General features: G+C 45.2%; 1 protein-coding gene across 1 annotated transcript in view; it reads right to left on the bottom strand.

Annotated features, from left to right (window-relative positions):
• Window positions 1-12,222, bottom strand: part of LOC119429172 (ubiquitin-protein ligase E3A) — a gene marked incomplete at its 5' end in the record, with an annotated part of 31,512 nt that overhangs the window by 7,938 nt on the left and 11,352 nt on the right. The window contains 4 exon segments of the mRNA XM_037696852.1: window positions 1,003-1,167; window positions 1,238-1,443; window positions 9,819-9,963; window positions 10,179-11,431. Coding sequence (XP_037552780.1) covers window positions 1,003-1,167; window positions 1,238-1,443; window positions 9,819-9,963; window positions 10,179-11,431 — 1,769 coding nt within the window.

Genomic DNA, 12,222 nt, shown 5'->3' with positions numbered 1-12,222 from the left:
ACAGCCACAAATGACCCCTCTAGAGCCACATATGACCCCTCTACATTCACATCTGACCCCTCAAAAGCCACATCTGACCCCTCAACAGCCACATATGACCCCTCTACATTCAAATCTGACCCCTCTACAGCCACATCTGACCCCTCAACAGCCACATCTGACCCCTCTACATTAACATCTGACCCCTCTACAGCCATATCTAAACCCTCTACAGCAAAGACCATGGAGGTGTTCATCTTTAAACAGCCTCAGGAACTTTTAGAGACTCCTGGATGAGGAAGGCTGAATATTTTTATTTCAATCTCTCTAGTTCTGTTTGATACCTGTGATACTGTGAGCCATGCAGCTACGATTTGACAGTTGTTTTTTTTAACTTGATACATTTCATTTATCCTCTGATCATTTGACAACATCAACTTCTTATGACCTCATCTTTTAATGTGTAACATGCTTCATATACACTGCATACAAATAATAAATACTAGGGGAGTACCAGGGTTCAGTATAAGTTCAGTGGAACAAAGTGACAGTAAAGAGCCAAACGTTTGCTTTTAAACCAGACAATAGAAGTTTGTATCTATTCTGAATCGTAAACAGAATCCCAGGTCTCAAAAAGTTTGATCAAAAACAAAATGTTTTCTTAGTTAAAATGATTAGTTAGTATTGGGCCTGTTTTTATAAATATTAAAATAAATGTTATTTATCACGGCTCTGGGAGTTTTGGAGCTGGAGGATGTTTGATGCCAGCATCCAGATGACTTCCTGTTTGTGCTGAACAAGTCCACGGCAGAGTAATAATACTCTCTTGAATGTAGTGTTTATGCATATATGAAATGAAAAAGGTGGAATGTTCCTCAGGTTTGAGCAGGAAGCTCAGGTGTGGAATAAATGGGATGTGAAGAAGCCAAGCCCTCCATCCTGAGAGCTGAGCAGGTCTCTCAGCACCTCTCATGGTGAGCAGAGAGCCCAGAGAAACCAGTTGGACGGCTCAGATCATCTCACCTTCCTGTTGTCGTTGGTCACAGGAATCTTGTCCCCGTTCTCCCTCAGGTCGTACATGAGCGGGTTCCCGAACAGGTCCGTCTCAGAGATCTGGAAGGTGATCATCATGTCATCCTCCACGCTGCCCTCATACTCCAGCAGCTCCTTCAGACTCTGGCACAGAACCTTGACATAGGGCCAGAACCAGTCAGTGAACGTTAACAAACTGTGCTGAGCAGAATGAACGAAGCCTTACTGGATTAGCGTCAGCCAGGTCCCTGAAGGTCCCCTTCTTGCCCATCAGCTTCCTGTAGACCACCATGGGGAAGTGCACGTCCAGGATGCAGTTGTTGTAGATGGCCAGACCCAGAACGATGCCAATCAGCGTGTACTGGCCCTCGTTCTCAAACGATGACGGGTTGAACCAGAAGAGTCTCGTCCGCTCGTCGTGCGTAAACATCCCTGAAGGAGGACAAGACGACGATTAAACCGATGGTTCTCACATGACTCTCTGAAACATCTCCAAACAGAACCATGAAAGGAACTCTACTCAGTAAAATTTGAATCACTGAGCCACAACACAGTCTACAGGACATTTCATTAAAGACTTTTGTTTAACCGCTGGGTGTCCAGGTGGTGTTCTGACAACGACGTGGGCTACAAAGATAACTGGAGTTCTTTCTGGGGAAAACCTGGTCTGATGTGGAGAGATGGCATCCATACCACTTTGGACGGAGCCGCTCTTCTTTCTAGAAATATGGCTGATTTTGTTGATCCCCCAAATGATTGACAACCCAGGGTCCAGTCCAGGAAGCAGAGTTGTAGTCCTCCACCTCTCTGCTGCTTCTCCTCTGTACACCACCCACCCCCACATTGAAACAGTGTCAACTCGCCCACGGCTCAAATTAAATAAACCAAAAATCAGCTCTAAAAATATAAACCATAAAAATCTGATTAAAATAAACACAGTTACTTTACCAGAGCAAAATCATCAAATCATTAAATGTGGATTATTGAACATCAGATCTGTTTCCTCTAAATCCCTGTTAGTTAATGAACTGATAACTGATCATCATATTGATTTATTGTGTCTGACAGAAACTTGGCTACAACAGGAGGATTTTGTTGGTATAAATGAATCCACTCCTGTTAATTATTTAAATGTTCATGTTCCTAGAACAACTGGCCGAGGTGGAGGAGCAGCTTCTATTTTTCAGTCAGGATTATTGATTAATGCCAAACCAGTTATTAGTTATGATTCTTTTGAATCGCTGTCCCTCAGTCTTTCTCATCCAAAATGGAAATCAGAAAAGCCACTTTTACTAGTTGTTATATATCGTCCACCAGGAGCTTACTCTCAGTTTTTGTCTGAATTCTCAGAATTATTAACTGACTTATTATTAAATACTGATAAAATCATAATAATGGGTGATTTCAATATTCATGTGGATGTTGAGAGTGATAGTTTAAGCATAGCCTTTAATAATTTAATAGACTCATTTGGTTTTACCCAAAACGTCCGCACATCTACTCATTCTTATCATCACACTCTTGATTTAGTTCTGACCTATCAGAGTCAGAGTCAGAGTTTCTTTATTGTCATTCGCACCTCATGTGGTACATGTGGTGGAGCGAAATTATGTACACAGGGTCCCAGTTACATCCAACAATAAAATGTATAAGAAAAACAGTAATAACATCTAAGATATGAACTAAGAAAAACATCAACTAAATATACACTAAGCACTCATAACATAAAACATTGAACATCAGCACAAACATGAACATGAGTCTGTGAGCAGATGAGCACGCATGAACACATCAACATGAAACAGATCAGCAGCAACATGAAACAGATCAGCAGCAACATGATATGGTTTTTCACAGTGATTATTCTAGTTAGAGATTCATGAGTCTAACAGCCTCAGGGTAGAAGCTGTTCCTCAGTCTAGTGGTTCTACACTTGGTATAGAGATTAAGGACTTGGTAACAGTTCCTCAAAATCCTGTTCTGTCCAACCATTTTTTAATAACTTTGAGTTTACATTAAATGACTACACAGTCACTGAGAGTAAATTTCATCTCAGCAGGTGCTTATCAGAAAATGCTGTAACCAAATTGAAACAATCTCTTCCATCAATGTTTTCCTCTGTCTTGCAGAGTAATGCATCAGAGAACAGAGACTTAGATCATCTAGTTGATCATCTTACAACTTCAATGCAAACTTCACTTGATAAAATTGCTCCACTGAAAAAGAAAGTAATCAATCAGAGGAAACTGGCTCCTTGGTTCAATTCTGAGTTACGTACTTTAAAGCAGCATCTAGAAACCAGGAGAGAAAATGGCGCTCTACTAATGTTGAAGAATTTTATTTAACTTGGAAAGATAGTCTGCTAACATATAAAAAAGCTCTCCGTAAAGCTAGAACTTTATATTACTCATCTTTAATAGAGGAGAATAAAAATAACCCTAGGTTTCTGTTTAGTACTATTGCTAGACTAATTAAAAGTCCCATTTCTGTTGAACCATGTATCCCTACAACTATAAGTAGTGATGACTTCATGAGATTCTTTATAAATAAAATTATTTCAATTAGAGAGAAAATTCAAACCATCCTTCCTTCTACTATCTCTAGTCCCCTGTCAAATGAGACAACTTTAAAAATTTCACTACAGCCTGATTTATGTTTGGACAGTTTTTGTCCTGTAGAGCTCTGAATTGTCAAAAATAACCTCATCCAAACCATCCACATGCCTGCTAGATCCCATCCCAACCAGACTGTTTAAAGAGGTATTTCCACTAATTAATGTCCACATTTTGGATCTACTTAATTTGTCTTTAATGGATGGTTATGTACCACAGCGCTTTAACGTTGCTGTGATTAAACCATTACTTAAGAAGTCTGATCTTGATTCAGAAATTCTGTCCAACTATAGACCTTTTAGACACTATTTAGACCTTTGGACACTCTTCCACTCTGGAGTTGCCCCTGGTGAGAAGCACCGAGCAGGAGTGGGCATTCTTATTGCCCCCCATCTTGGTGCCTGTGTTTTGGGGTTCATTCACCCCGGTGAATGAGAGGGTGGCCTCCTCCGCCTAGGTATGGGGGGACAGGTTCTGACTGTCATTTGTGCTTATGCACCAAACGGCAGTTCAGATTATCCACCCTTTTTGGAGTCCTTGGAGGGTGTACTGGAAATTGCACCTCCTGGGGACTCTCTTGTTCTGCTGGGGGACTTCAATGCTCACGTGGGCAATGACATTGAGACCTGGAGGGGTGTGGTTCGGAGGAATGGCCCCACTGATCTGAACCCGAGTGGTGTTCTGTTGTTGGACTTCTGTGCTCGTCATGGATTGTCAATAACGAACACCTTGTTCAGGCATAAGTGTGTCCATATGTGGTCTTGGCACCAGGACACCCGAGGCCGCAGTTCGATGATCGACTTTGTCGTCATCTCATCTGATCTGCGGCCACATGTCTTGGACACTCAGGTGAAGAGAGGGGCGGAGCTGTCCACTGATCACTACCTGGTGGTGAGTTGGCTCCGATGGTGGGGGAGGATGCCGGTCAGACCTGGCAGACCCAAACGTATTGTGAGGGTTTGCTGGGAACGTCTGGCAGAGTCTCCTGTGAGAAAGAGTTTTAACTCCCACCTCCGGGAGAACATCGAACATGTTCCAGAAGAGGTGTGGGACATTGAGTCCGAGTGGGCCATGTTCCATGCCTCTATTGTCGAGGCGGCTTACCGGAGCTGCGGCCGCAAGGTTGTCGGTGCCTGTCGTGGCGGCAACCCTCGAACCCGATGGTGGACACCGTCAGCGAGGGATGCTGTCAGGCTGAAGAAGAGTGCCCTCTCCAGGTTAGTGAGGAGGTCCTGCCCCAAGTGGAGGAGTTCAAGTATCTTGGGGTCTTGTTCACGAATGAGGGAAAAATCGAGCGTGAGATCGATAGGCAGATTGGGTACAGTGGCTGCAGTGAAGCAGGCGCTGTACAGGTCTGTCGTGGTGAAGAGAGAGCTGAGTCAAAAGGTGAAGCTCTCAATTTACCGACTAACCCTAACCCTAACCCAACTAACCCTAACCCTAACCCGTTCCTACCCTCATCTATGGTCACGAGCTTTGGGTTGTGACCGAAAGAATGAGATCTCGGATACAAGTGGCTGAAATGAGTTTTCTCCGCAGGGTGTCTGGGCTCTCCCTTTGAGATAGGGTGAGAAGCTCGATCATCCGGGAGGGACTCAGAGTAGAGCCGCTGCTTCTCCACGTCGAGAGGAGCCAGTTGAGGTGGCTTGGGCATCTGTTTAGGATGCCTCCTGGACGCCTCCCTGGTGAGGTGTTCCAGAAACATCCCACTGGGAGGAGGCCCAGAGGAAGACCCAGGACATGCTGGAGAGACTATGTTTCTCGGCTGGCCTGGGAACACCTCGGGATTCCCCCGGAGGAGCTGGACCAAGTGGCTGGGGAGAGGGAAGTCTGGGCCTCCCTACTTAGGCTGCTACCCCCGCGACCCGACCCCGGATAAGCGGAAGAAAATGGATGGATGGATGGATTACACACATACTGATATATTTCAAATGTTTATTTCTTTTAATGTTGATGATTAGAGTCAGAGTCAGAGATTCTTTATTGTCGTTCCACCCCACGTGGTGGAGCGAAATTATGTACACAGGGTCCCAGTTACATCCAACAATAAAATGTAAAAGAAAAACAGTAATAACATCTAAGATATGAACTAGGAAAAACAAACTAAATATACACTAAGCACTAATGGTATAAAAACATTATGTTGAACAGTAGCACGGACATGAGTCTGTGTGAGCAGATGAGCACGCATGAACACATCAACATGAAACAAATCAGCAGCAACATGAAACAGATCAGCAGCAACATGAAACAGATCAGCAGCAACATTAAACAGATCAGCAGCAACATGATGTGATTTTTCACAGTGATTCTCCTGGTTAGAGATTCATGAGTCTAACAGCCTCAGGGTAGAAGCTGTTCCTCAGTCTAGTGGTTCTACACTTAATGCTCCTTAACCTCCTTCCTGAGGGGAGTGGGGCAAAAAGTGTGTGTGCTGGGTGAGTGTGGTCCTTCATGATGCAGGTGGCCCTCTTCCTGCATCTGGAGGTGTAGATGTCTGTGATGGTGGGGAGGCTGATTCCAACAGATTTCTGTGCAGCCTTCACCACTCTCTGCAAAGCTTTTCTTTCTGCAGCTGTGCAGCCTCCATGCCACACGTTGATGTTGGACCACAGGATGCTCTCCACTGCACACCTGTAGGAGGTGAGGACTGAGCTTCCCAGACCAGCTCACCTCAGCCGCCTGAGGAAGTAGAGTCTCTGATGAGCTTTCTTCATCAGGCTGGTGGTGTTGTTGCTCCAGTTGAGGTTGTCATTCATGTGTACACCCAAGTACTTGTAGCTGGAGACCACTTGCACCGCAGATCCTCTTATGTTCAGGGGGGTGTAGGTGTGTTTGTTCCTTCTGAAGTCCACGATCATCTCCTTTGTCTTCTTCCCATTGATGTGAAGGTTATTCTCTTTGCACCAGCTCTCCAGGTGTTCCACCTCCTGCCTGTAGCTGGACTCATCATTGTTTGTGATGCATCCCACCACCACTGTATCATCTGCAAAATTTACAATGTGACAGCCTGGATGGGTAGCTGCACAATAATCCGTGAGCAGAGTAAACAGGAGGGGGCTCAACACACATCCCTGAGGAGAGCCAGTGCTGAGGGTTATGGTTTAGGAGGAGAAGTTGTGGATCCTCACTAACTGCAATCGGTTTGTTAAGAAGTCTAGTACACAGTTACAAATGGAGGGGCTTAGTCCTAGTGTGAATAGTTTGTCCATCAGGGTTTGGGGGATCATGGTGTTGAAGGCGGATGTGAAGTCCACAAAGAGCATACGGACGTAAGAGTCCTTCTGCTCCAGGTGGTTGAGCGCAGTGTGGACCACAGAGGAGATGGCGTCCTCTGTTGATCGGTTCTCACGGTATGCATACTGGTGAGGGTCCTCGTTGATGTTGATGGTTGTTTTGATGTGAGTCATGACCAATTTTTCGAAGCATCTGGCGACTATCGGGGTGAGGGCCACTGGCCGATAGTCATTCAGACCAGTCACTGTAGAGCTTTTTGGGACTGGGATGATGGTGGCAGTCTTCAGGCAGGTGGGAACTGTCTCCAGGGTAAGTGAGGAGTTAAAGATGTCTGCCAGCACCTCACAGAGCTGATCAGCACATTCCTTCAACACTTTTCCGGGGATGTTGTCTGTGCCGTTTGCTTGTGTGGATTAATCCTCCTGAAAGTACTCCTTACTTCGCCTGAGGTCACGCTGAGATGCTCTTCATCTGGTGGTGAGGTGAGTCTGGTGCTGGGTGGTCTGTTCGGGTCTTTAAAGCGTGCATAGAACTTGTTGAGGGCATCAGGCAGAGATGGGTCTTTAGGGCATTGTTCGCTCCTTCCTTTATAATCTGTTATGCACTTAATGCTCCTCCACATGCTCCGAGGGTCTTGTGAGGTGAATTGACCCTCGATCCTCTGTGCATATGTGGCCTTGGCCTTCTTAATACCAGCAACCAGCTCTTTCCTTGTCCTACTCAGCTCCTCTGAGCTTCCAGACCTTTCAGACCGGAGGCAATGTGTTCAACATAATGGTACTTCCTCCAGTTATTTAACAGTCAACAATGGTGTACCACAAGGCTCAGTCTTAGGACCCACCCTCTTTACAATCTACATACATAATGTAGGTAAAAACATCCCTAATGCATCCATACATTTCTATGCTGATGACACAGTTGTTTATTGTCGAGCTAAAACTGTTGCTAAGGCTTTCCAGCTTTAGAATTCTGCATTCAACATCATCCAGTCAGATTTGTTCCACCTCAAACTTGTCCTAAATGCCGACAAAACCAAAGGGATGCTTTTTTCAAATAGGAAGTTGGTCCCAGCAGTTCTTCCTCCGATTTTATCCTCAAATGGTGTCCCCATTGAGTTTGTTGATTCCTATAAATATTTGGGTATCTTGGTCGACACATCTCTCTTTTAAGCTCCATGTGGAAAACTTGGTAAAGAAACTGAAAGTTAAACTGGGTTTCTTTTTCAGAAACAGATCCTGTCTAACTCTGAACGCTAGAAAACACCTTGTATCTGTGACTTTCCTTCCCTCCATTGATTATGGTGACATTATTTACATGAACACTCCTACAAGAACCCTGCAGATGTTGGATGCTGCAGATGTTGGATGCTGTCTATCATGGTGCACTAAGATTCATAACTGGCTTTGATTATCGTACCCACCACTGCACCCAGTATCCACTGGTTAACTGGACGTCATTAACTTCACGCAGACTCTCTCACTGGTATATTTTCATCTTTAAATCACTTCTTGGTCTGCTGCCTTCATACATCTCCTCCTACATGTCTCTGCGTGAGTGCAGCTACAGAGTGCGCTCTCAGGACATCATTACCTGCAGTGTTCCCTCAGTGAGGACTGAACTAGGCAAAAGGGCCTTCTCTTATTCCGCTCCTGTTCCCTGGAATATCTTACAAAAAGCTTTGAAGCTCTCGACCTTGACCTCTCTGTCTTTAAGAATCTGTTGGACACCTGGCAGGGACCAATGCAGACATGTTCCTGTTTTTAGTTTTCTACATTTGTCTTGGAATCGAGCTGGTTTTTTTTGTTTGTTTGTTTTGTTTTGTTACCTTTTCCTTTTAGCCATCCTATTTGTTAAAAAAAAAAAAAAACTGCAGTATGACTTTTTATAACTGTTTATTGTTGTTGCTGTTGTCCATTGTTGTCATCACTCTTTGTTAATAAATCAGGTCTCTCTTGTAAATGATTCCTCGAGGCTCAATGGGATTTACCTGTAGAAATAAAGGTTGATTGATTGATTTTGGAATGGGTTTTGTTTCACCATCCTCTCCAGGGTGCAGTTATCTCTACTGCTTGTACACTTTTTCCTACCACATCTTTTCTTTCCCTTCACCTCTCTATTAATGTGCTTGGACACAGAGCTCTATGAACAGCCAGCCTCTGTAGCAATGACCTTTGGTGTCTTGTCCTCCTTGTGCAGGTGTCAGTGGTCGTCTTTTGGACAAGTGTCAAGTCAGCAGTCTTCCCATGATTGTGTAGCTACAGAACTAGACTGAGACCATTTCAAGGTCTTTGCAGGTGTTTTGAGTTAATCAGCTGATCAGAGTGTGGCACCAGGTGTCTTCAATGTTGAACCTTTTCACAATATTCTCATTTTCTGATACTGAATTTGGGGTTTTCATTAGTTGTCAGTTATAATCAACATTAAAATAATTAAACATTTGAAATAGATCAGTCTGTGTGTAAGGAATGAATATAATATACAAGTTTCACTTTTTGCATGGAATTACTGAAATAATTCAACTTTTACATGATATTCTAATTTTATGACAAGCACCTGTATATTAATGCGTTAAGAGATTTTTGTTAAAAACTCTACACTACATTTTTTTTAAATTGACTAAATATTTATTTCATGGTAAAAAAGTACATTTTGTATTGTTGCACCCTTCAGAGTGGACACAAATTGTAGAGCCATGAAACGAGCCTCAGAGTCTGAGGTGCATGTACGGTTCATAAGGTTGAAGGGAGTTTTCCTTTCCACTGTCTCCACTGTGCTTGCTCAGGATGGGAGACTGCAACAAAGCCAAGATTCAACTTGTCTGCTGGATTCCTCAGATAGAGAACTTTACTAACTGGCTTTTATGTGAATGTTTCAGTAAAGTGCCCTGAGACAACTTTGTTGTGATTTGGTGCTTTATAAATAAACTGAATTGAATTGAAGGTTTTGGAGCTTTCTTACCAATATCAGGATTGAAGATCTCCTCCACCACCAGCTGGAAAAACTCTTTGGAAACACCTCCTTCATCAACGCCTTGCTCTCCTTCAAACTCCACGTACAGCTGCTTCTTCAGGTCTGCAGGGTTCTCCATGGCTATCATCTCCAGCTGCAAGGACACAGATCACATCAGCTTAGAGACCTGGAGCCAGGATCTCAGATGCTACATGAGCTCAACTCTACATAAACGCTCAGTGTAGCAGAACTGAAGCTGCATGATAAAAAAAGACAGAACAGCTAAAACCTAAAAGTGTGAAAACCGCAGCTAAAAGATCTAAACTGAAAAACCAGGTGGTTAGTCCATGAAGCAGTGAACTCACATACCCTGACCAGAGCGTCGTCGATGATGTGGTCTCTGCGGACCTTCAGCCTCAGGTAGGGGTTCAGCTGCTGACCCTGCACCAAGCTGTAGAGCACCGTGATCCGCCGCTCGCTGTACATGCGGATGCGGTTGTCGTAGTACAGACCCAGGTTCTTGGTGACGGCGTTCAGGATGAAGGGGCACGTCATGAAAGAGAACTTGTTTTCTGTCTCCACCTTGAAGAAGGTGTAGTCCTTGTCCATCTCCAGCACCTCGTTCAGCGGCTCGTTGACAAACTCCTCGAAGGAGATGAGCGGCTGCCGGCAGTCGTTGGTGCGGATTCCCAGCTCTGTTTCCACAGGGTCTACTCGAGGGCCTTTCTTGTTCCGGCGTTCCTCGCCCAGCAGCTCCTGCAGAGTGAGCTCGCTGGACTCCGGAATCGGCTCATCATCGTCCTCCTCATTGTTCTCCACGTCCAGGTCGCCTCCAAGAACGTTTGCATAGTAAACAATCTTCAAGCACTTGGTGGCCGCCACAACTGCGTCGTCGTCGTTAACCAGGTTCCGGCTGTTGAACTCGTTACTGATCACCTTGAAAGTGATGAGCTGCTGGAAGGTCTCCATCATCCTCCGGATCTGCTCGGCGCTGTAGTGGGACCAGAGGCGTGCCAGCTTGGCCTGAGCTGCCAGAGGCAGTTTGCTCATGGCCTTGCAGAACTGCGGCAGAGCGATCTCCAGGTACTCAGGGCTGTGAAGGTTGCTGTTCTCCATCACGATGACGAACAGGTTCAGGTAGTTGGGGTCTCTGGAGTACACGTTGTGGTACGCCAGATCACACTCGACGTTCGGAGAGAGGTAGACGAGAGCATTTAGGAAGGCAGCCTCGATCTTCTCATTGGACAGGAGGCGCTCGTAGACCCGCCGCACGGCTTCGATGTCCACCGACACCTCATCGGGGGCCAGCTTCTGGACGTCATTTTCTCCTGAGGATCCCTCTCCAAGCCTGGACAACGCAGACGAGGTGGGGGAGTCCTCATCCATAGCTGTAGCAGAACACGCAGCCGCCTCCTTTTCATCTTCATCCTTGTCCTCGTCCTTACCCTGGAGAGACTTCAGCTCCTCCTTGGTGTGAGGTTTGGACCTCCGGAAGCTCTGCACCAGGCCCTCAGAGCTAGAGAAAACCCGACCTATGACCCGGATCAGGGGGGAGTAATCTTTCTTCTCTCCACAGATGTCCAAGATCTCGTACACCTTCTCCTCTGTCAGGTAACTTACATCTGCACACACAAACCAACATTGCACCGTGAAAACAGAAGAAATGAAAATCATAAATCATAAAGTCAGAAACACGTTTCAAAAGAAGATCTCGTTGAGTCGGGAGTTGGAGCCGTTGAGGTTGAACCTTGACTCTAACGTAGCACAGCTATACATGGCCATAGCAGGCTATAACATGGCTATCAGCTAAACATTGCTAAATAAATGGAGACCTTTCATTATGTTTTTAATACATTTATTGTGGAATACCTCTTTCCACACATACACTAGTGTTTCCCCTACCTTTATCCAAGGAGGGAGCCTTACCATGTCAACAGAACTGCACGCCCCGCCTACTAAATCCCCCACCCCCACTCTGCTCTGCCACTTCTGGACAGGGAGCAGAGATGAGCTCAGCTCAGACTGCAAACCACGCGCAAGACAAACAGCGCTCCGCTACCTCTCTCCCCCACCCACAGTCGACAAAGACCCCGAAGAGACGAGCGCCCTCCCAAGACAAGTACTGAAAACACTGTACAGCTAAACAAATCTTACTTCTGTTGATGTGTTGAACCCAGAGCCAAAGAAACAATCTAACATTAGCTTGAGTTAGCTGAAGTGACAAACCAATCTCGGCTAGTTAGCTCAAAAGCTTATGTTAGCGCGTTAGATGAAGTGAAAAGCTAACATTACCGTGTTAGCTGTAGTGATAAACTAACCTCAGCTTGAGTTAGCTGAAGTGAATAGATTATATTAGCAAGAGTTAGCTGAAGTGAAACGCTAATGTTAGCACATGTTAGCTGAAGTGAAAAGC

This window comes from Nematolebias whitei, chromosome 24, assembly GCF_014905685.2.
Source record: "Nematolebias whitei isolate Nwh7 chromosome 24, NemWhi1, whole genome shotgun sequence".
Taxonomy (NCBI): domain Eukaryota; kingdom Metazoa; phylum Chordata; class Actinopteri; order Cyprinodontiformes; family Rivulidae; genus Nematolebias; species Nematolebias whitei.
The sequence above is the reverse complement of the archived record's forward strand: the minus strand, read 5'-3'. Positions and strand labels throughout refer to the sequence as shown.